We start from the raw sequence: 24,560 nt of genomic DNA, 5'->3' as shown, positions 1-24,560 counted from the left end.
CTGTGTCCGGTGTGTTACAATCGCTTCAGTGACACTGATCTGAGGAAGCCAGACCCAAACCTCCGGAGCGGCGTCTCAAGTAAATCTAATAATTAAATTATCTTTAATTTGTATAATAATTATTTGATCTTACCATCAAATCCAATTAATGCCACTGTTTAACTGCATCAAATTATCGATCACGGAATATAGCAATCAATGATTAAACAGTGAATTAGTGTCACCATTTGCTGTATTGATTTGGGTGTGAATACTAAACGGAACAGCCAGGTAAACTTCCGTGCAGGTAGCCGCCCTTTGATCGTGCCGATACTATGTTTTGGGGCTACATCACGGAAAATAGACAGACGGTTGTTGAGATATTTGTTATACTTCCTGTGGGAAATGAATGATAGGATTTCGCACGACTACTTTGAAACCAGTAATACAACAAACCAAAACACTAATCCATTAGCTAAAATTACACATACCAACCCGATAGTAATATTTACACATTTACTTATTTTAAAGATTTGAAATAATTGTAGATTATGATTTTAATACATATCAACAATACACGTAGATTCTACTAAACAATTGACTAATTTGTTCATGTTGATTGTAAACGCGATCTCCCTTTGAAATACAATATTAAATATTACCAGAGACCTCTGATATTACTAATTATATAATAAATTAGGAGTATTGCATTGCATCTCCCCACCCAGATTTTGACTTTTGTTCTTCTTTTAGTTTCCTAAGCATCACTGACAGAACAGTTGCTTGATGAAGTTTAATTCATTTTTGGGTTTTTTTTTCAAACTGTCAGTTTGTATAAAGGTGTCAATGCCTTATATCAGAGACATGTCTCTGCTGATATAAATCTTTTGCACACTCTTTCAACATAGCATTTTGATCAATCCCTTCCCAGAAATATATGCCGTTATGTTAAGCCAGAGATATACAAGTCTCTGGTTAAGCTATGCAGACAGAACACTGATTTTATCATTTCAACCGTTTGACGGGTAGGAATTAGGGTGAAATTACTTTCTCTGTGTTAGGCAGTGCCAATAGGTGGCATGAGTATCTGCGATTAGCACGTGCAAATCCTTACCGTGTGTTACCGGAACGTGTACGTGTCACCCAGCCGACACAGGTAGTCAGACGGAAATTTATCTTTTTTAATGATAAAAATTGGGAGTGAGTTTTGGCGGAAATATAATTGAAATAATTTGATTAATTTTATAAATGATATACATATGTTGGTTAACAGTGATATGGCGGGTAGTCTGGAAGTGAAAAAAAAGTTTTATGATCAATTTATAATTAAATGAAATCTTTGGTTTGTAGATGCATACATATTTTTTGTCCACAATACGTACTGTTGTGAACAAGAAATGATTTGTTAAATAAATCAGTCACAGTGAAGTACATTTCCGGATTTCGTGTTGTTTATCCTATCGGATAATTGAATAGAGAATATAGGCCCTAGTCGGTGAGACGAATATCGGTAATAGGCGGAGTCATGTAGGCGGTAAACCAGTAAAGTAACTAACGCCAACAGAATACTAACTTAGTCAGTGAGACGAAACCCAGCAATGGGCGGGTTCGTGTAGGTGGTAACGCAAAAAAAATTACTTGGTCGGTGCGACGAAACTTAACGATGGGGTGGAGTCATTGCTAGGTATTTCGGTATGTCCAGGAACCCAGCAAAGTATAAAACTGTATGAAAAATTGAGGCAAGATCATATATTAAAATTTGTATATTTCGTACAGAAGTAGTATCCAGATTTCTGTTTCTAAGACTCTGTAAGACAGATAGAGAGTCGATCAGAATAGATAATTACTCTCGTTATTTTGTTGATTTTAGTGTTTTCTAGGATGAGGCAGAAAGCATAGGCTTCTGCAGAGACTATTGAAGCTGGCATCCCAAGGGCGCACATTATGAAAGGCCGAGATAATATAACGCGTTAGCAATTCTAAATTAACATTTAATGCGTTTTAAAAACGATAAGTAAACATTTGCCGTGTTAAATAGAGCGTTTTGACGCGTTAGATTTTATGTTTAACAAAACTTTCATAGCATTTGTCATAACCATGGCGACCGCTTCCTGATGATCGTCCTAGACCTTAGACGAAACCTAGCAATGCGCAGAGTCGTGTAGGCGGTAACCAGTTGCTAATGCCAACAGAACACTAAATATATATAGTTGGTGAGACGAAACCTAGCAATGCGCAGAGTCGTGTAGGCGGTAACCAGTAACTAATGACGACAGAACACTAAATATAGATTCTATGAGAACGATCAGACCGGAACTTGAATCCGGGACCTCTGACTCTAAAAGGACGCTTAGCGCTCAGGTCGGTTCCGCTACAATAAAAGAATAGTGACTATGTATTATATGATTGGAATACGTACACTGTACCCTTTTTGTGATATCCAACTCAGTGGATTCGGCTAGTTAATGTTTTAATGTTGTACTAACCAGCAGCCACAGATAGAGTCAGATCCGAGATAAATATAGAGATAAGGCGATTGATTACGAAAACAGCCATGCATTCAAGACATCAAAAAAAGGAGCGAGACAAAGTTAACAATATGATCACCTGAGTTTATTAAAGTGTGTATTTTAACAAGACGGCCGGAGAGGGGAACTGTAGTCCACGGCTTCGTCAATCTGATGTCCACTCTATAAATGCTACCTCACTGATGCATACAACCAAAGACAGGCTGTTGGAGAACCCACCCGGTCACATTATACCGACAACGGGCATACCAGTCGTCACACTCCCAAAATAGTTGAGTGCTAAGCAGGAGTAGCAACATTTTTATAGACTCTGGCCAGGGGACAGAACCCAGAGCCTACCACATAGGGGCGAACGCTCAATTAAAGGCCAAAAGTGGTCAGTGCCAATGGAGACATAGGATTAACATCATCATCAAGATCCCAAACTTGTCGCCTTTTGCCATCATGTAATGGGGACAGCAGGTACAATTCATACGCCCTAACTACAGGTCAGCAATCAAGATAAATTAATCAATTCAGTTGGATATGTTATTCATAAAGCTACGTCGAATGGTTTGTTGTTTTTCGGGGGTTTAATGTCTTAGCAACAGCCAGGGGTCATATGAGGATTGCTTGCAAGAAGACACCTAGAGACACATTGTCATGTTATAATTGTAACATTACTGTAAACTTGTTTGACCTCTTGTTACACACACTCAAGTGTGTCAGAGAGTAATACAAATCTCGAATCTTGAATCTTGGTAAGAAAAAAGCACAGTAAGACAGAGTAGAGAGGAAAGAAGGGAACTATTAAAGACCCCAGGTGTTGTAATGGGGGTAGAAGATGTAATGTGGTCTCTTCAGTGTCCCCTAAATAGAGGATACGGAACAAAATCCACCATTCTTCATGGGACCCACTTTTAGTTGTCTTCTACGATCAATATGCAGTGGCACTAGCGGATCCAGGGGGGGGTCCCGGGGGTCGAAAATCTTATCCCCGAAATATTGCAAAATTTGCTATAATCATTTCATTTTCCGAAATTTTGGCCCCCAGACCCCTCGCCAAAAAAAATTCGTCTCGCGCCTACGGCGCTCGCATTACCACTAAATTTCTGGACCCCCCTTTTCAAATTCCTGGATCCGCGCCTGAGTGGGATATAGCGGACCTTATTATAGGGTTCCAATGTCCTCTGTGCAGAAAAAGGGGCCGCGGTGGCCGAGTGGTTAAGGTGTCCCGACACTTTATCAATAGCCCTCCAACTCTGGGTTGCGAGTTCGAAACCTACGTGGGACAGTTGCCTGGTACTGACCGTAGGCCGGTGGTTTTTCCCCTGGGTACTCCGGCTTTCATCCACCTCCAAAACCTGGCACGTCTTTAAATGACCCTGGCTGTTAATAGGACGTTAAACAAAAACAAACAAACAAACAAACTATGCAGAATTCAAAAGATTAAACCATCTTGACTCTGCAGGGGATCACAATTAGTCGCTTCCTACGGCATGCAGTGAGATACAACAGGAATATACACATTCTATCAACAGCTATCTCCATTTAAATACTGCCTCCTATGCATGCGTGCGTGTTTTGGGAGATTGCGGTATTTATGTTGCCGACGTTATAGTGCTACCTCAATGAAGCATACTGCCGAACATCCAGCAGCACACCCCACCCGGCCACATTATACTGTGACGAGCTAACGCGCTCAAAATATGTACAAATGTAAGAAACTTCACGTGTGTTCCTTCATCGGGTTCTTACCAGTTGTACCAAATAAGTGCGGTATCCTATAATAGAACACAAATTAATTCTCAAGATGGCGACCGTCGCTCGCTTCAAACAAAAAACTTATCATTATCCGTTCACAGCCTTACAGATTTTAAATCAATACCTGAATTGTTTTGTCAAACATTGACATAATGCCTAGAAATTCCTCGCAAATACGAGTCACCGTCTCGTTTTTCACAAAAAGTACACTTGCATGAAAAATGAAGAATCACAGCTACGACATCTTATTCCCTGTCTTTGTGAGTGGTCTTTCCACATCTTGACAAAATCCGTTGCACACTCATCGTAAATACTGTGTGTTATCTTATATACTTCAATCATGTCGCCTCTTTGTCTTCTGTAGCTAAGAGTTGGCAATTTGAGCTTCTTTAGTCGATCCGGATATGATAACTCGCGAAATCCAGGTATCTGTTTCGTAGCCCTCCTTTGCACTGCCTCAATCATATCGATATGTTTAAGTTTGAAGGGATGCCATACAGTATTTGCATATTCAAGATGAACTCGTACTAGCGTTTTGTATAACAGTGAAAAATTATGTTCATTTAGAAATTGAAAAGATCGCCTTATGACTGCAAACATAGAGTTTGCTTTCTTTACTTGGCTACTAATTTGATCTTCAAATGCCAGAAATCTGTCTACCATTACTCCTATGTCCTTTTCCGTTTCCACTTCTTGTAAAGGTTGGCCCTCTATGTGGTATGATCTTTCTCCACATGGTCGGCCTATGTGCATAGATTTGCACTTTAAGGGATGAAATTTTAAGAGCCATTCATTGCTCCAATTTGAAAGTTTGTTCATATCTTCCTGTAGGATATCAACATCAGCTTTACCACGTACATATATTTTTTGAAAACTTTGGTATCATCTGCGAAAAGGTATGCATCCGACTGTACTATATCAGGGAGATCATTTATATATATCACAAACAATGTTGGTCCTAGTACTGATCCTTGGGGCACTCCAGATGTTACGTTTGTCCATTTTGAGTTTTCTCCCTTCAGCGATACCCGTTGCTTCCTGTCGGAAATGAAACTGGCCGTCCAATTTGTGATTTCGCCACTTATTCCATACGATGACATTTTACTAAGAAACCTTTTATGTGGAACGGTATCAAATGCTTTTTGGAAGTCCATATAAATACTGTCAATAGCAACTCCATTATCTAGTAGCTTGGTCCATTCATCTAATACGTAGAGAAGTTGTAAACTAGTAGATCGCCCAGATACAAATCCGTACTGTTTCTTAGATAATAGAGAGTTTGCCTATTGTAAATGTATACAATCAGTGCAGGTTCAATATCTCGAGGAATATTTATCCGACTTCAGTAGTACGATAAGTTCTTTTATACTAAAACATATCGAATTTGGTTTATCAAAATAATATTTCAGTTGACTTTCGGTATCTTGGCATTTTGCGGTTTTAACAAGTTGATATCACACAAGCATGACCGTTAGAAACGGCACGGTGATTTAATACACTTAGATTTATAGTTGTAAACACATCACATTAAGTTTGTTTGTTTCTGTTTATTTTTGTTTTGTTTTTGTGTTTGTTTGTTTGTTTGATTTTTATGGGTTTTTTTTTTTCTAATAAGAACATCCGAGATTTATAATTCCTGAACTAACAACCGTATTATTGGGCGTTTGACTTGTCGAAAGGGGAGTAACTCTAACAGATATAGACGATTTTAATATCTCTAGGAATGGATATGCCTATCGTTTTGACAGATACTTTAAATGTCATAAGCATAGACAGAATACCCAGTTTGTAGCTACCGTTTTAATTATGATGTGCACAAACATACCGGTTGTATCATATACTAGAACTCAATTGAATCTCAAGTGAGTTTCCAAGATGGCGGACGTCGCTCGCTTCCAATCGGAATTCCTCTGCTTTGCTACAAAAGGCCCAATTAATTACCTGCATTGGCAAATATATGGTCCGACATCAGAATATTTGGCTATCTGTGCCACAGAACACCATCTTCGCTAGCCATGGCTTCTGATTACGTTTCGTGAAGTGAAACGTAAGATAATGGGACAGTTTCACTGCAAGCCATGGCATGTCATGCAATCCATGACACAGATGACATATATAACAAACTCATCGCTGTTACTCAGTCGTAAGGAGCCCAATCCCATTCAGCTAGAATAGATGCTACTTCCTCCTTACTTGAACAGCAAGACATAGCACGTGATTGCCCTACTCGCCAACAGCCACCATCACCCATAGAACGAATATTCATACCCTGCCTACATTGCTCTCCGGCAGGACGACCATCTGTCAGAAGTTGTCTGTCCGTCCGTCCGTCCGTCCGTCGTCCAGAGCTACGTTATCGCAGCTACATCACCCCCAGAAAAACTGCCTTTCCCTGCCACAACAGCAAACATCGATCGTTTAAGAGATTATCTTTTCGAATATTATAAGTCTAGCACATTCAACACACGTGCACATCAGACTTTACTATTCATGAAAGGACCTCCAATGAAGTTCATGGTTGACCCTAACGCGAAACCTGTTGCCCACCACACACCCGTACCCGTCCAATCCACTGGCAGGAAGCAGTGAAGGCTGGACTAGACCAGGGTGTCAGATTGGGAGTAATTGAACCCGTTGCGGTTGATGAGTCTGTCACTTGGTGCCACAGGATGGTCGTATGTGCGAAAAAGAATGGTACACCGCGTCGCACTGTTGACTTTTAGCTGTGGTGTCTGGCTATTGTTTTGTTCTGACGGCAACTGACGCCGTCATAAACTTCTCGCCTGTATTCCTCTGACGTTGTTTGAGTATGAGGCTGAAGTATAAAATTTTGACTGTGTTCATGATTGGGACTCTGTTCCGTTTACTTCAATGTGTTCGAAATGATGCTTCAGTATTTGGAAGCATATAATGGACCTTTTGGCAATTTACCTGGAAGCAAACACACACACACAAACATACACATGCAGTACACGCATAATAACGCATATAGGGGAGGCCATCCTTGAATGACTATAGCTGTTGATAGGACGTTAAACAAAACAAAACATAGGTAATACTATTTACAAAAGTTTGTTTATTGAATTTTTGCATTGTTGTGGTGACATGGGTTTATTTTTCTTTTTTTATTTATTATTAATTTAATTAAATCTTCTGAAAAATGAAACACGAAAAAAAACAAAAAAAAAACAAAAAAAAACAAAAAAACTGGAGAACAATGAAATTATATTAAGTGTATACTTATAAATTGTTATGATTGTTTCCAGTCCTTACAGAAACTCCAAGTCATTATTTAGCTGTTAAATCCTTAACGCGTTGCCTTGGTATGACTAAACGTCATTAGAGATGACTCATTAACACTTGTATGGGGATGTCAGCCGTACAGATGTACTAAGTACAAGTTAGCAATTCATTTGAATATTAGCCTTAGGGCACTTGTGTCTCTCATAAATCTACCACGTATCAGGGTTTTCTTACTTATGAATAATGTCATGTATTGTATTAGGGATTTTCCAGTGCGAGTAGGATATTGACATGGATGTTCTAATTTATTAACTCTCATTTGATTAATTTACCATTGATTGAACAAAAGAATGAAAACTGACATTACGATTATTTATGTTTAATAATGATGCTCTACCCCGTCATATAATCTTTTTAGGTGACCTGGGACGAAGTTTCAAGAGACCTATTCTAATCGCCTTTTAGCCGACGTCCGTCCAGAAATTTTGCAGAAATCTCCCATGGCCAAAAGTCAACCAAAATTGTGAACAATATAGCCGCCCCTAGCTCCTAGGGGATTGAGGGCGGGGCAAAAGGGGTCGAACCGACTGAAATTTTTAAATCTACAGACCAAAATACGGTAGAATGAAATATTCTTCATAGATGAAAGGATCCTAAGGTTCTTTAGTCTCTACTAAAATGGTGAATTTCACGTTTGCTCCTGGGGAAGGGGTAAACTTTACAAAAGTTTATACGGAAATCCCTTTTTGACTTTTGATGAATTTCTGTTGGAGTTAATTCTAACTTGGGTAGAATTATCAGTGTGGGGTGACTGTTTGATGGTATGCACATGTTGGTCTGACTGACGCACAGGGGCTGATGGGCGGGGCCAAAAAGGGTCAAGGTTACTGGAATATTTCAGTAATCGGGTGAACCGTTAAGGCTCATGTTCCTCGCCTTTGTTTATATTAATTATTATAATCAGCAGTTTCGATGCGGCAATAGCGATAGTAGGGACAAGTGAATTGTCAACATTTCAACAATACGCCCTTTTGCAAGAAGACTTTCGATGTACCCCTTTGTCATGAAACAACATTTACATCAAGGTCATAATATATGACCATTAGCAAATATAAACTTAAAAATGTAGCTGTGAATAGGATGTTAAACATTACAGACCAAACCAAACATTCAAAGTATTCATTGGAGTGCATTGTATATCATGTTTTATTCAAATGCAATTAAATGCACTATAAAGGTCAGTTGATTCGTTGTGATTCACTACTGCAAATTATATTAATCTGTTGTCATCTTTATGTATTTTATCTTTTTCAATATTAATGTTAATTTGATGTATACTTAGAAACGCAATAGAATGTACTAACTTTCCAAGTATATATATATATATATCATCACGCCCACAACCAGCCATGCGTCACAATGATTTCCTGGGAATCCCTGGACACTGCGTATACACACATATAAATACATACGTCAATGTGGGGCCTGTAAAGGCGCCGCGTAGTTCTAACAGTAAGGAGATAGTATCCATTCACAACAACATGGGCAAGTCAAGGAGCGAAAACACGTAAGTCGGTTAACATTTTGTTTTTATTTGACTTTATATTTTGTTATGTTGGTGATCGAATTGGTTAGTTTCTATTCAAATCATCACTCAGATTATGTAAATCGAACTGATGAGAAATTCTGATAAGTAGTTAGGATGGTAAATTAGAAGTATACTAAATCTTTAACTGATATTTATGATAAGTAGTTAGTGATGGTAAATTATATATTAAATCTTTAACTCATATTTATGATAAGTAGTTAGTGATGGTAAATTAGAAGTATACTAAATCTTTAACTGATATTTATGATAAGTAGTTAGTGATGGTAAATTATATACTAAATCTTTAACTGATATTTATGATAAGTAGTTAGTGATGGTAAATTATATATTAAATCTTTAACTGATATTTATGATAAGTAGTTAGGATGGTACATTAGAAGTATACTAAATCTTTAACTGATATTTATGATAAGTAGTTAGTGATGGTAAATTAGAAGTATACTAAATCTTTAACTGATATTTATGATAAGCAGTTAGTGATGGTAAATTATATATTAAATCTTTAACTGATATTTATGATAAGTAGTTAGTGATGGTAAATTATATACTAAATCTTTAACTGATATTTATGATAACTAATTGTCATCAAGCGATACTTATACGAATTATTTCCTCAACATTAAAATATATATGAATCTCCACAATTCCTTAATATTGACCAATATTCCGGATTAGTTAGTGAAGAAAAGTTAAATACAGCAGAAATATTTATCATTTTATTTTTCCTTTCCTTCAATAATAATCCTAATGGGAATTTCTAATTAAGTCCATTTTTTTTTCATTGCGAAGACCATGAAAAGATAACTTGAACCTCGGAAATAAAAAACAAAAACAAAAATCAGCCCCTTCAACTCTTTTGTAATACCCGAGATTTAGAAACCTCAAAAAAGCATCTAACAGTAGATATCGGAATAGATTTTCATTTCACTTCTTCACCTCTTATTTAACGATAGTTTGTGATATTTGTTACTTAACGGAATTGAAACATATAGGATACCTAACATATAAGTCTTGGTAAGTGTTTTAAGTGTTACTTGCTCATCTCTGGGTAACAGGAATTATGGCCAGGTGAACTTCGCTAATACAAACAAACGGGTCACTTCGATAATTTATTAGGTGATTAAGACCTTTCACAACCGATTTGAGGGTCATTCAGTTGAAACATTATCATTTGTCTGTCAATTTTACTGAAACCAGAATTATCGACCTACATTCTTTTGATGAGTTTCGAGAAGGACTGAGAGAAGAGAATGCTTGATTTTCTGAGTTCTCGCTAAACAAAAATGACTTTTTCTTGGTGTTTAGAATTTAGAACCTCTATGCTCCCCCAACTTTGCCACTGATAAAGTTAGAGGTGTCAGAATCAGATTATAGTTCCAAAGGCAAAGCTTTACTTAAAGAGGGAATTTGTAAGTCGGCAGCACACAAAATGTTGATGTTCGAACGTTGCGGAATAAGAAACTAACAGGCAGTTATGATATTTCATACAAATCACGTGTTGCCTTATGACTGCTATACTAAGCTGCAATGTAAAAGGTGGGATGACGTTCGTTGATTAAATGTATTTTTCTCGCTTTAATAATTTTTTTTATCAATTTTTATCATAAATTTAGGAGTGGTTTCATTCATGATATTAAGTGGCCCCAGATTTTACTGTAGTGTCGCATGCATCCATATTTGGCGATAAGGAAGTACATAGTTTTCCGGTTTCAACGATGGCACGTACACTACGGAAGTATGCTCTAAACTTAAGTCTCATCAACTAAACTGTAAACTCTATAGCAAAATAACAAAATAACCCAGAACAATCTCGAATTGTTACTACGCATAAACGTATAACAATATATTTATGCAAATCTCTCCAATGACTATAGCCGCATGTCTGTCGACACTAAACTGGTCACACCGGTCACATTATACTGACAACTGTGAGCCAGTCGTCCCACTCCCGAAAATGCTGTGCGCTAAGCAGGAGTACCAACTATCATTTTATAGACTCTGGTATGTGAACTAAATGCCAAATGGGTGGCAGTGTCAAGGGAGACGTTCAGAAAGAAGAGAAAAAATCATATCCCAAATTGAATTGCCACTTACAATTATGCAATGAGACTTGATTCGACATCGAGGTAGCACTAGAAAGTCGGTATCAGTTTCGTGAAATCAAAAGGAGACAAACATGAACAAACTGCAGCCAACCAAACTATTCACAATCGTGTATCTCTTATAACGGGGAGGTCGTTTTAACAGACCATAGCTGTTGATAGAACATTAAACCAAAACCAAACTAGGAGAGCTATATTAAAATATTTTACTTAAGTATGCTTATATAGTTATTATTTGTTTATGACTTTATTTTTTATTTTAATCTATCATATAGCGATACTTCTTTAAAATTTGATTTCAGGTTATTTCGGTGGGCGACCAAAACTTATGTGAAGTCGGTAGGTAGCCGTAACTTACGTGCAGTCCCTGACGTCCATTCTAGCCACAAATTGATGCCACTAAGCATCGTCGTGAAGCGTCCAAACAAGAAATGGTTTCGTCGAACCAAACATGACTATTCAATAAGAGAATCAAAGGTATGGGTTAATTTCACGTTGGTTATTACGTAAAAACCAGTTTATATAAAATACCTATTGTTCTATAGTATTTATTATCAACTTATTTCGAAGGCAATAGAAAAGGAACGTATAGATCTGTCTACTATCTCGTTATATATTCTCTTAAACAATAGACTAGGTACGATATATAAAAAGGAAGGAATAGTGTTTCAACAGGTTTTATTGATAGACATTGATTGATAGAGGGAACCCCATTATTGAATAGTATTCTAATTTTGGAGACCTCAGCATTCAAATAGAGTGATGATTTTCTCATATATAAGACGTAATGTTCCTGGTACTATTATGTATGGCAACATGTGCTTTGGAAAGGTAATGGCCATTTGTGGAACATCTTATCATCTGTTACCAGGAAGTCGAAAACATGGCCAAATTCAAGGAGAAGGTTAAAACTCGGTGCTGACTTGTGCTTTTTAGAGTTCTGCAGATGTACTGTACACGTTATTTTATTTACATTTTTATGTTTTGAACATAGTGTAGCTCTTGCAATAAAATTTGTTATCATAGTATGTAATGTGAAGCGTATTTGAGTAATTTTACAAATTAGATAGTACGTTATATAAATGTTGTATATCATTGTTATTATTACTGAAGCGAGATAAGCGTTGTAAATTTGATGTCAGTTTGTGGTACTTCATCACATATAATGATCGTTTCCAAATTCAAAAAGAAGGGGGATATATTGATCACGATCAAATTTAGCATAAAACATTAAGCTTATACTTGTTTGTGTTTCATAGCTTACAGATTTTCTCGGGGATACATCAAAACTGGATATGGAAACGAAAATCAAAGACCACGTGATCAACTATAGGAATACAGATTGTACTGCTCTAGACACGATGGGCGGTTTCAATGTTTTAGGAGCGTTCCTTGCTCGTTACAAGAGAAAAGCTGGTAAATGCCAGACATTTGACTCTGGTAGAACAATAGCTGAAAGCGTGGAAAAGGAGGATTTAATGAAAGCTTTAAAGAACAGGTAATCAGAAGTATAATTTATGGTACCCCAGCTTCCCAAAAACACACACATACACAACACGCACGACAAGCCGCCCTTAAATGACCATAGCTGTTGATAGGACGTTAAACAAAACGAAACTAAATCTTATCATATATGCATTGAAAATGTAAATAGATCTGGTTGCTTAAAAAAAGGAAAAAACCAACGTATATTTTTGATGCTAGAATAAACGTCCAACTTCAATGGATAAACAGACGTATATTGGTTTTGTTTTGGTTGACGACCTCCCTGTGTACGATAGGCTATCCATGTGTGTAGTGTGTGATTGGGGAGGCTGTAGTATGTTTGTGTTTGTCTCCTTAGGCATATATTACTATATCAATATTAATATTTAAATCTGATTCCATTTCAGAAAAATCAATATCAACTATCCGGTGTTATCCCAGATTTTAAAAGTAAATAAAAGTTCCATTGTTTGTGTTGTTGTTGAAGTGATACGTACAACAAAGCCGGTGAACATTAAAGAAGAGGTACGAAGTTTAGATGAGGCGGATGTTAAGGTAATTATTGTTCAAGAAGGTAAAATGAAAAGTATTTAAAATGTAATCATACTGAAAGGTCAAAGAAACGCAATTAGGAATTACCCGGGCGTTAGGACCAATCAATACCGCGTATGCCCCCATAAGGTACCAATCATCAGGGAATCTCTTCCGCAGTGATCAAGTTATTAATTATCCTCGTCCTCATTGGTATACGGTACCGTTCCTCGTCCTCGTCACATTTATTTTTCATTTCAAATCAATAATGTTAGACTCTAAAAAAAAATTCAATTTTCATATGTAGATTTTCCTAGTTGTGCGTTTCTGATTTTGAGACTGGTAGAAAAACGAGATGGTCGACAGAGGACCTTTTTGAATTTTGACAGTTGAAGTTTGTTATCGCTATTTCATAAAAATGAAACTTATACAATACATCGTAGAATGTAATACTAAACTAATCACTACTAAACTAAAACCAAACCTACATTCACTTGCTTTTTAGTTTGACATGGTCGACGGTTCAGGGGGACTATCCCTCAGAATGGGAAGAGGAAAACAAACCTGTCCAGAATTATCAATCGAACCGACAGTTTTGGCTTACGAGGTATGCGAGTTGGAGGTTGACATGACCAAAGGGACCATGGATTTAGTGGTGGATCCGGAAGGGCAAGGAGGATTCGTCAATATCCCCGACGACATTGACAGTAAGTACCGTAATACGTTAAAGGTCTAGGATGTAAATCAATATTTTGTTTGTCATTCATATGTTTATATTCGAATGGTTATGCCCAACAATATAACTTCTTTACTCCGGTGAAGTACTTGAACATTTTCAGGTTAAAATCGCTTACTGTAAACCTACATATTTTAGTGGTTATCATATCTTAGCGGAAACCTTATTTTATCGGTAATAATAATTCACTGGTAATCTTATTTTAGCAGAAATATTATCATAGCGGTAATCCTATTTTAGCACTATTTACGCTGAGTTGAATTAAAATTGCGTTAATTGTAGATTATATTTAATGTTTTCTATGAAAAGTAATGTAGGTGCACAATTCATCACTGTGCTAATATGTTTAAGTTCTACGCTAAAATCTATAATTTACTTTCACTTGTTTTGCAGGTGATTAAAACTCGCGAAAATTAATCACCATGCAATAGTTTCAATTACAACTAGAAGTCTTTAGACATAAAAACGCGAAAATAAGTTTAAAGTATAAGTACTAAATACATGTATGTTATTGATAATTTTGTTTTATTTTGTCATTTGTGTAACTATCATCACAGAACATATTTTATTTTCCATCGATAGTTTGTGAAGGCATAGCAGATGACACAGTTGAAAGCAACTACATGCTGTCCTTATACGAAACGCTTGAGGAAATGTCTACTGAAGAACGGAATATAGTCAGAGAGATTGCAACCATGTCAGCCGATGACGCAGACATAATTTGCCAAATTGTAAGTGCTAATTTTACCTCTTTCTCCATCTCTGGATACTTCCCGTAAGATAGCGTTTCTTTGACATTAAGCGGGGGAAAACCCAAAAGGTTTTTGTAGAGAACACAAACTATTCCCGCTACATGTCAGTCGAAATTATTAGGTTAGGAACCATATAGCGGAAATACATGTATTGTATTTTTATGGTACTAATCTTCATATTATGTTAAACGTCGTAAATGATTGCTCTATCATATTGCCTTTGCTCAAGAAGTAGCGCATAATAAGTGTGCCTGCTGTCTCCATTACACGATTGATAAGAGTCGACAAAATTTGGAATCTTATAAAACCAGAACATTTTCCCTTCATTACGTTTCCCATGCTAACACACCCTATGACCTTTAGTTTAGCGGTCACCTCAGTGAGGAAGGTTATGTGTTCTGTCATGTAGCCATGACAACCCAAATTCTATGAAATAGGTACTTCCTGATCTCTGCTTGGTGTACTATTCTAAATTATGGAAGTTGGCGTTAAGGACTAATTCCCCAGTTAACGACAGCTAAATGTGGTCGGACGGAGTGTCATGGCATTTCTATGAGACTATGGTATACATAGACGAGTCTCATTATTAATATCTTAAAATTGTCTATTTTTCTAAAACAAAATCAGTCTATTAAATCGTGTGTTTACTTTCCCAGATGTATCAAACTGGCTTTGATGATATTGAGGAATCAAGTTCGGAGGAAAGCTTAAATGACTCGTTTGAGAGCATGAGTGTTTCTTCATACTCGACAATCTCGACTGATGATGAGCCCGTTACACCTGTCCCGACAGTAAGTTTTAAGGAGTACTGACAGTAAGTTTTAAGGAGTACTGACAGTAAGTTTTAAGGAGTACTAGTATCTTATCTATGTTAATTTTCTTCAAGTGATACTGTTTCCTCTTTCAATAAACATTCGGAGAATCTGCAGTGCCTCAGAAAATACAACAATGAGGTATTTAAAAAAATATTTTTATTGATTTTCCAAGCTGCACCAAGATGAGTTTTTCGAAGATTGTGAGGAATGTAGTTCGGGGATGGGCCTTGAGGACTTATTTGAGAGCATGAGAAATTCTTCGTGTTCATCAAGCTCGGGAGGAGAAAGCATGTCTATATCTTCATCAAGTTTGGTCGGAGATTCAGAACCCACATCTCCTGCAGATGATACCACCTCGCCGCCTATTCAATTGGTAAGAACAACATACTCCACGTACACTATACTCTAGTTAGTAATACTCTAGTCTAGATTTAATAGGAAATTTTCTTTTCTAAACACTTATCACAAGTATTCATCTCGAATACAGTTATACCAATTCCATTGTAATTACACCATGTGACACTCCATTTACAGTGGAGCATTTTTGAAAGAATATTCCGATTTTAAGCACATTCTTGATTAATCCTTTCAAGTCCCGGATATGAAAACTGTTTTCAGTTCCAATGACGCCTTTGACGTTATATTATATCATCTAGTCCCATCATCCATTCGTTATTTCTTTTACTATTTGAACTATCTGATTTTGTCTCCACTATACCGACATGTTAGTGTATAGTAAATTAATCATCATGGCTCTAAATGACCACAGCCAGCAATGTGCCGATTAACCAAAACAATCAAACTATAATGAAATGTATACATTGTCTCTTCATTTTATTTTATCGATTTCATTTTCCTGTATGAATCCTATATTTGAGAAAACCTTTTCTGTTTTACTTTTGTAAAAAGGATACGGTTTCTGTCAACGACATGAACAATCAAATCCAGACAGCCGACGAACAAATCCTATATTTGACCTCGAAACCGCAGGCTTTTCGGAGAATGCTTGAAGTGATAGGATGGCAGATAATGGTAAGGATGATTTATACTATTGTATGAATAATCTACATTGTAATGATATGACAAAATATTTATTTTGTTTAACCTATTATACAGATGAAAGGAAATATGTTCTTTCTCATACTACAGCCTCCCAAAATTCACAAACACATTCACTTCACGCATGCATCTCGTTCTTAAATAGCCACAGCTGTGTATAGTCTGTTAAACAATACAACCCAAACCATTCCTTTCAAACATTGAAAGTTTACATGAATCATTTGTATTTTTAACTGCTCTACAATGCTGGTGTGATTTTCCAACCTTAAATTTTAATTTAGATTTTAAGTTGCTCGAAACAAATCTTTTTTTCAGAAGGATGGTACCATGGCTAAGCCAGATGACACTAAACGAATGGATTTGTTTGAATGTTTCTTTGTGTTGATGAAAAGACTACATCACGAGCATACAGCTGTCATCGAAGACATCAATTCCTTTTCATCGACGACACGAAAACACCTTTGTGGAATAGTAAGTTTGTTTTTATATGTTACATTTGCCCCAGTATTAATGTAATTTAACATAAATGGCAAATCAAAGATTTAATGTGATGACATTCATGAAATAAACATCAGTGCTTCGACAAAGAATGCCTTTTAAAAATTTTAACAATTAACTCGTCAAGAAGTAATTCAGGTAAATTTTGAAGTCTCTCATGCGTTATAAGTTAATTCAGATATAAACCAATAGTGTGACAAAAGTATATCGATAGGGACATGAATGTTTTGTAAATTAGTTCGTGTTTCAATTTCCTTACAACAAAAAATGTCTGTGCTATGTGTCTGGGTCTTTAATTGGTCGAGACCTTCCCTACAGGTATTTGTGATATAGAATTGTTAACCGTAGCCGAGGTGATAATCAGATTACGAAGGCTCATACATCCTAGTGTGAACCTCATTCAAAGTCAACAATTGTACATGAAAATATGTGAAAATATGTGTTGAGAGAGACACAAACAGGGAAATCAGCGCACGGGAAAAGAGCAAACTTATTATACAGGAAAGTAACAATCAGACGAAGATCACAAGTGTTGCAATGGAACTTGTCATTGCTATTGAAATTTTAAAATGCCCTCCCAGGAGCGGGAAAACATTATACCTGCTGCATCTTACTGTATATCACAGGATACGAATAACTGTGTGACTGTAAGAGGACATTGATGAGACCAAAATAGATATTTTGCCCTCATTGCAACACTTGTGATTTCTTTCCTCGCTGTCATCTCTTCATGTGCCGTGTTTGCTTACCCTAGGTGTTTCTTTGACTCCCGTCCTCACATGACCCCTGATATTACGAGGAAGTAAAACCCCTAAAACAAAATTAAAAATGATAAAAAATGTCACCTTAGCAACAAATTGTTATTGTTTTCCCTCAGTATCGTTGGTATTTGACTACCAGTCAAAAGGACAAAAGTGAGGAGGCAAAGCGCCAACTGTGCGAGGATCACTATCAGCTGAAGAATGACATTGACCCGGAGGAATTCTCTCGGGTGGAAGAGCTGTGTAAACATATAAAGGACAGGAGTTATGTCACATGTGCTGTGTATTCCATGCTTCTGGCTCTCTCCTGAAGATACAGTCAAACAGGAATCACATCTTGTTCAATCGAACTAGCTTCAAGGTATTGAGTTATGTCGAGCACAAGTCGTCTAGGGCTTGGAGTAACGGCAGTTAGAATCCGATGGTTGCTCTTTCATGATTAAAATCAATCTAATGTGATAAGATTTTCCTGGTCCATCACTGATCACCTAACGAAACTAAAATAATGTTGCTTGATCAACTAGGTTCACAACTGGAATCGTCCTTATTTTTTTTTTTTTTTTTTATATAATTTACTTTTTATTCAGTTTTTAAGCAATACAATGTACATACATTATATAAATGACTTGCTCATATTTACTGTTCAATTCTACACATCTAAACCAGGTCAGTTACTACAAAATCAATCACACACTGCATCACATATATGCACCCACCCACCTTCAAACACTTTGCTAGAAAAAAAACATTCATGTTTCCAATATCTGTAATACATATGTCATTTTATCATCCATTATAACTATACACGTCACTCCATACATGCATACAAATATGCTAGAAAACATATCACTGTTTTCCACATCATTCCATATACACATGCACAATATATGCTAGAAATCATGTCAATCTTATACACATCACTCCATACATACATACAAAGTTTGCTAGAAATCATAACAATCTTGTACACATCACTCCATACACACATAAAAAATATGCAGGAATCGTCCTTATTGCAGGGAGTGAAAACTCCGATATTGGAACAGAACACGAACGACACGGTATAATACTCTGTGCAGTCTCATGAAATCATGATTTGTAGCAAAACTCACAAAACTTCTAGGGTATCAAACTTGAGTAATGAGGAACAACCCCAATGAAAATATGATCCGATGTGCTCATTTCAAACATAAACATGATGACCATTATGATGTTCCAGATATGAAATACATTGTAACATTTTCATGTTTGGGTGTAATATATTCCTTTATTGGTATATATGCACATATTTTCATTCACCGTTGTAATTTACTACTACCTTTCGAATACCCTGTATCATTATATACGGATAATTATAGTCCCCCAGGGAGCTGAGAATTCCATTGATATTTTAAAAAATGAACAAATTTTCACAGGTGAGCAATTAACACCACAGTGACTTGGTATGAATTCTCACTCCGCGATCCACTAATATATATGACATACATTGGGAATTTGTGCTAAATCCCTACGCTTTATATGAAAAAAGATTTAATCACCACGCATCAGAATCAAGCTAAACATATTTATTGTGTTGATAAACATGTAGAAGTCACTAACCATGATTTTGTCAGATGAAGGTGACAGTATCGTATCGTACTTAGTCATTGAAGCCTTATTTCTATTGCCCTGCAGGTAGGGCGTAAGAATTGTACCTGCTGTCCCCATTGCATGATCGTAAGAGGCGACTAAATTTGGTATCTGAATTATTTCTCTTTTTTTTCCTTAACAACCTTATCTTCCTAATGCCTGCCCTGGCAATGCCTCACTTTTTGCCTTTAGTTGAGCGTTCGTCCCTATGAGGAAAGCCGAGACGTACCAGGGTCTTTAAAATGGTTGTTGCTTCTCCTGCTCAGCGCTCAGCATTTTGGAAGTGGGACAACTGATTTGCCTGTTGTCAGTATAATCTGACCGGATGGGTGTATCGGCAAAAGTTCCGGCCTATCACAAACATACCACAGCCTTCCAAAACACAGACACGCATGCATATCGCACGTACGGGAGGCCGTCATTAATTGACCTTAGATGTTGGTAGGACGTTAAACAGTAATAACCCGAACCCAAACTATACTTTTTACGTCTATGCCCTGCACATAGGGCGTAAGAATTGTACTTGCTGTCCCCATTGCATGATCGTAAAGGTGCATCTTATCTTTTCTAACATTCTTCCTAAAATCTCACTTGACACATCCCTTGGAAGGAATACCTTTGGTTCTGCCCCTGGCAGAAACATACCAGAGCATCTTGAAATGTTAGTTTCAACTTTTGTTTAACCTTCAGCATTTTAGGTGTGGAACGACTGGTTTTCTTGTTGTCAGTCTAATATCTGACCGAGTGGAGTGTCCTGGGCAATATGCTTCATTCAGTGAGGTATCACAAGGACACAATCACACACTCAAGTACACTCTTCACACGCATGCATCTCGCATTCGCTGCTAAAACAACAGTCCAGCATTTAATCGAGAATATTTCCTCGTTCCCGTTGTGTTAACCCCTCAATAGTATCATATGACTAAACATTAATTTTAAATGTTGATGGGCAGTAAACCCGTACCAGTTTCCCTATGGTAGCTGTTGGCGTATGGTTCGAGCAGTGAAACATTACACACACACGCACGCACGCACACACCCACACACGTACATTTACACGTATCATTATAGGGGAAGTAACTCCATGTTATAGGATTAAATACTATAAGATTATGTTCTGAACTTTAAACATAATAGTTTGTATAGTTTTATCTTGATAAATTTATTTTAGCTTTGTTTATTTAAATTTCCACTGTCAATTGGCCAGTATTGATTTAATATTTTATTGACAGGAGTGCAATTACATATATAATATGTAAACTGTTCGTGAAGTAGCAAATGCTATGATATAGGAGATGGGTTGCACATAAATGTTTATGATAAACACGCAGTCCGTCTGAAGATGCCTGTGAAAAGTCTGTGATTTTAGTTAAGATATTTTTATGCGTGTGTGCGTGCGTGTTTGTGACTCATATCATATATCATTTGTAATGAACCCGCTATCACAAGGATACAAACGTGAATACAGTTGTGTTATTATCACAGTCTTTCCAAACACATACATACAATACACGCATGTATCTCGCACACAGAGGAGGTCGTCCTTGGATGATAGGACGTTAAACAATAAAACAAACAAATTAGACGACCTTGAAGAAACTAGGTGAAGGTGAGTACAGTTTACATTGATGTTATAGAGATATGTGGATATATGTTATGTATATATAGTCCTTGTTAATTAGCGAAAAGTAGTTGTTTTATTGATACTTTTGCTGTTTGTATATATTGAGATGTCAATAAACATGTTTACCATGAAAACGACCGTCTTATTTGTTTTCTCCATATTCACAGATACTACATCGCCGACAACTCCTTCTCACAAAAAAACATCAAATGACAAATAGGGTATTTAAGCATTGAACTGCTTTCATTCGGAAGTTATGGGCTGATGAATGCCAACTGGAAAAAGGCAAATTTAATGAAGCGCGCTAGCGCTTCATGTTGAATTTGCCTTTGTCCAGTTGGCATTCATCAGTCCATAACTTCCGAATGAAAGCAGTTCAATGCTTATATTTACATTTGACAACGAATTTGAAAGACTATATCCAGGAATTTTACTCTGATAATGAATAAACAAATTATTATCGTCAAAGACGGAACAGCCTTTTCAACAGCCATCTTTCGTTATCGCCGACGTTACAATTATGACGTCACTATAATAATGACGTCATAATAAAGATTTGGAAGTTATGGGCTCATAACTTCCAAGTGAGCTTGGTAAAGTTATATATTGGGTCTGCAGTGTAAATATATAGAGGATATCTAACAGTGTCTTCAGTAATACCAAATATATTTCACGAGTGGGGCTGATATTTTGATATTTTTCACGAGTGCGCAGCACGAGTGAAAAATATCAAAATATTAGCCGCACGAGTGAAATATATTTGGTATTACTGAAGACACTGTTAGATATTCTGTTTATTACATTTTTTATCAACGAAAAACCTACCCCGTATGCTAACTAGGCCTACAGCGATGATTTCTAAACAAAAAAAGTAGTTCCCCCTGTCCAGGTGCTGACATATATGTCGGGCTTTCTGATTGGTCAATTATTTTTGTATTTTCTAATCATTAATTTGATTGGTCAAATCAGCAAAATGATATTTTTCACTAGTGAAAAATATGAAAAATATCACTTTTATAGAATGAATAATTTTTGATATTTCACTGGTAAAAATGTAATAAATACATATACAATGTACATTGTTTTTTTATAATGATAAAAATATACCTAATGATAGCGATATATCTAATTGTACCATGGTTGCGGCTATTTTTCTTTGAAGTTGACTGTTGTATAAATCTCGATAGTCCGAGAAGAGGCGGAGCCTAGGCATACACTAACTACCCCGATACATTGATTGGGGTGGAGCCTAGCTGTGCAATAAGTTCCATGTTATTTTTCACAGTTAGACTGAAACAATGTTTATGTATCGATTTACAGTCATGTCCCAGAGAAAAATCGCTACAATCAAGATGCAAATTACTACACTGTTCATTTTGAAAAACAAACAAAAAATCTGTTTATTTCATTTTTAATACATGTTATATTTTTTACAAAATTATAAACAAACAATTTAAAGGTTATAAGTCTATACCCGATGTCTTCTTAAAAATCATAAACACTAATGTCACTATGCCACGTCTTCAAAAATCGTTTAAAAGGTCACTTGTTTCCGACATTAAAAGTAACTTGACAGTTGTTAAAAAGACTTCCTGTCGGGAGATTACTTATATCACTGAGAGGCACTGTAGCACGTTTGGCAGTCGGCTCTTCTTGGTGAGTTTTGTTTTCGGGACATTTTCTTTTCTGTGGAGGACCTAACACTGAGGATACTTTGCGTAACACCGATTCGTCAGCTGACTTGTATTTTCTCACAGCCTTTTCTGACCTATGTCGAGTTATGTTCATGATCTCCTGCTCATCAACCCCGGCGATGTAGAGTTGTGTTGCGCATGTGCGTTTTCCCGAATGATTGGTATAATTTCCACTTAATCCCGCGCGTGCACAAATAATTTTCATAAGATTTCTCAGTTTATAAACTCCTTCCGGTTGGTTCCCAAACCTCGGAGGTGTGCCAGGTAATCCACGCCTGTAGAATTTCCCAGAGACTAGGACCTGCAGGTACTTCTAGCTCATACAAATCGACTATGAAGCGTTCACCTACAATGGTTAAGATCTAAATATTAGAATACTTCATTATAAACTTACAGTTAAAATTAAGCGGCTGTTTTTTCTTTGAAAGCTTTTAAAAGTGCATTGATGGTAATACAACTATTGCGAGACAGTATAAGCAGTACATTTATAATTAATTAATGCGGACTGCGGATTTGAGGATTAACACATTAGTGAATAGAATAGTTCACAAATAGTCTAATATTTCTAATTCTTATATATTTTATTCACCTTGGTTACTGTAGTGTCTGATATTCTTTATGTCGATCTCTCGCTGCGCGAGTCCTCCTTTGAATGTCTTCGAAGCTCTTCCCACAAACTCGAAGTACTTTCCTTTAGAGTCTTCTCCAATAATGAACTGATCACACTCAAGTGCATGGTGTTCGTCATGGCCCCTCATGCCAAACAATTTACAGTTATAGAAAAACATCGAAGTCGTTAATGGCGGACAGTTCTTGCAAATCGAGTCCGCCGTCTCCAATTATAAAATTGCCCAAATCCGACATCTTTTCTAAATAACAACTCTCCTATTGGAAAGTTTATGGTACTGTGTCGCAACGTGGGAATTTGACAGATGATTTCCGTACTGCAGAATCTCACCGTGGGAAAGCGGGTGCGGTTGAATATGATTGGTCAATGACAAAGGAACTAGAATTTGATTGACACAAAATGGGAGGTGCCATGGTATAAGCCAGTTATTGAAATCATTACTCGTGTAACGAGTTATTTGTTGAAGGGGCGGGGGACTCGGCGCTGACGCGCCTCGTACCCGCCCCTTCAACAAATATTTCGGATACACTCGTAATGCTATTCAATAACTATAACGTATAGCAATATATTTAACCAACACCAAGAAATGTCACTCACCCATATAGTGTGTTTTTATAAATTCAGCATTCTTCTATGATAATTTCATATATCTAATGAACATCAACAAATGTCAACCACGGTATACAAATACATTGTATATCTAACTAACACCAACAAATGTCACCATAGGTATACTACTGTATTGATTTAATACCAAAAAAATGTCACCAAATATTTAGAGAGGAGATCTGACCATGTCTTCAGTAATACCAAATATATTATATATTTCACGAGTAGGGCTGATATTTTGATCAAAATATTTGCCGCATCAGTGAAATATATTTTGTATTTCTGAAGATACTGTTGGATATTCTGTTGATTACATTTTATAGCAAAATATACCCGGGCAGCTTTAAAGTTCTCCCATTGTCGTTTGTAAGCAGGGCTATGATTGGTCACATCAGAAAATGTGATATTTTTCACTCGTGAAAAAATATCACTTTGTGGAATGAATAATTTTCTATATTTCACCGATAAAATGTAATAAATATCTTTATCTAATTGACTCGACGTTAACAGCATCATCATACTGATAAATTGAAAT

The 24,560-nt window shown here is 36.6% G+C and overlaps 2 protein-coding genes across 3 annotated transcripts; one reads left to right on the top strand and one right to left on the bottom strand.

Annotated features, from left to right (window-relative positions):
• The first annotated feature begins 8,955 nt into the window (after positions 1 to 8,955).
• On the top strand, positions 8,956 to 21,228 carry LOC117317871. Of its 2 annotated transcripts, none has more exons than XM_033872832.1 (11): positions 8,956 to 9,060; positions 11,507 to 11,681; positions 12,464 to 12,702; positions 13,097 to 13,244; positions 13,726 to 13,927; positions 14,539 to 14,687; positions 15,365 to 15,499; positions 15,696 to 15,896; positions 16,433 to 16,555; positions 16,901 to 17,053; positions 17,958 to 21,228. In XM_033872832.1, the coding sequence occupies exons 1-11, from the start codon at positions 9,035 to 9,037 to the stop codon at positions 18,150 to 18,152; spliced, it is 1,746 nt and encodes a 581-aa protein (XP_033728723.1). In that variant the 5' UTR covers positions 8,956 to 9,034; the 3' UTR covers positions 18,153 to 21,228. The 2 variants fall into 2 exon arrangements, with proteins under 2 accessions (XP_033728723.1, XP_033728722.1); XM_033872831.1 differs by having other exon boundaries at positions 16,898 to 17,053.
• A 1,339-nt stretch (positions 21,229 to 22,567) lies between these two features.
• Positions 22,568 to 23,758, bottom strand: LOC117317870. The gene is made up of 2 exons (XM_033872830.1): positions 23,378 to 23,758; positions 22,568 to 23,134 (listed from the first exon to the last, which is right to left on the bottom strand). The coding sequence occupies exons 1-2, from the start codon at positions 23,574 to 23,576 to the stop codon at positions 23,007 to 23,009; spliced, it is 327 nt and encodes a 108-aa protein (XP_033728721.1). The 5' UTR covers positions 23,577 to 23,758; the 3' UTR covers positions 22,568 to 23,006.
• Between the last annotated feature and the right edge of the window lie 802 nt (positions 23,759 to 24,560).

Source organism: Pecten maximus, chromosome 19, assembly GCF_902652985.1.
Source record: "Pecten maximus chromosome 19, xPecMax1.1, whole genome shotgun sequence".
NCBI classification, from domain to species: domain Eukaryota; kingdom Metazoa; phylum Mollusca; class Bivalvia; order Pectinida; family Pectinidae; genus Pecten; species Pecten maximus.
Note: the sequence above shows the minus strand (reverse complement) of the source record. Positions and strands in the feature narration are given on the sequence as shown.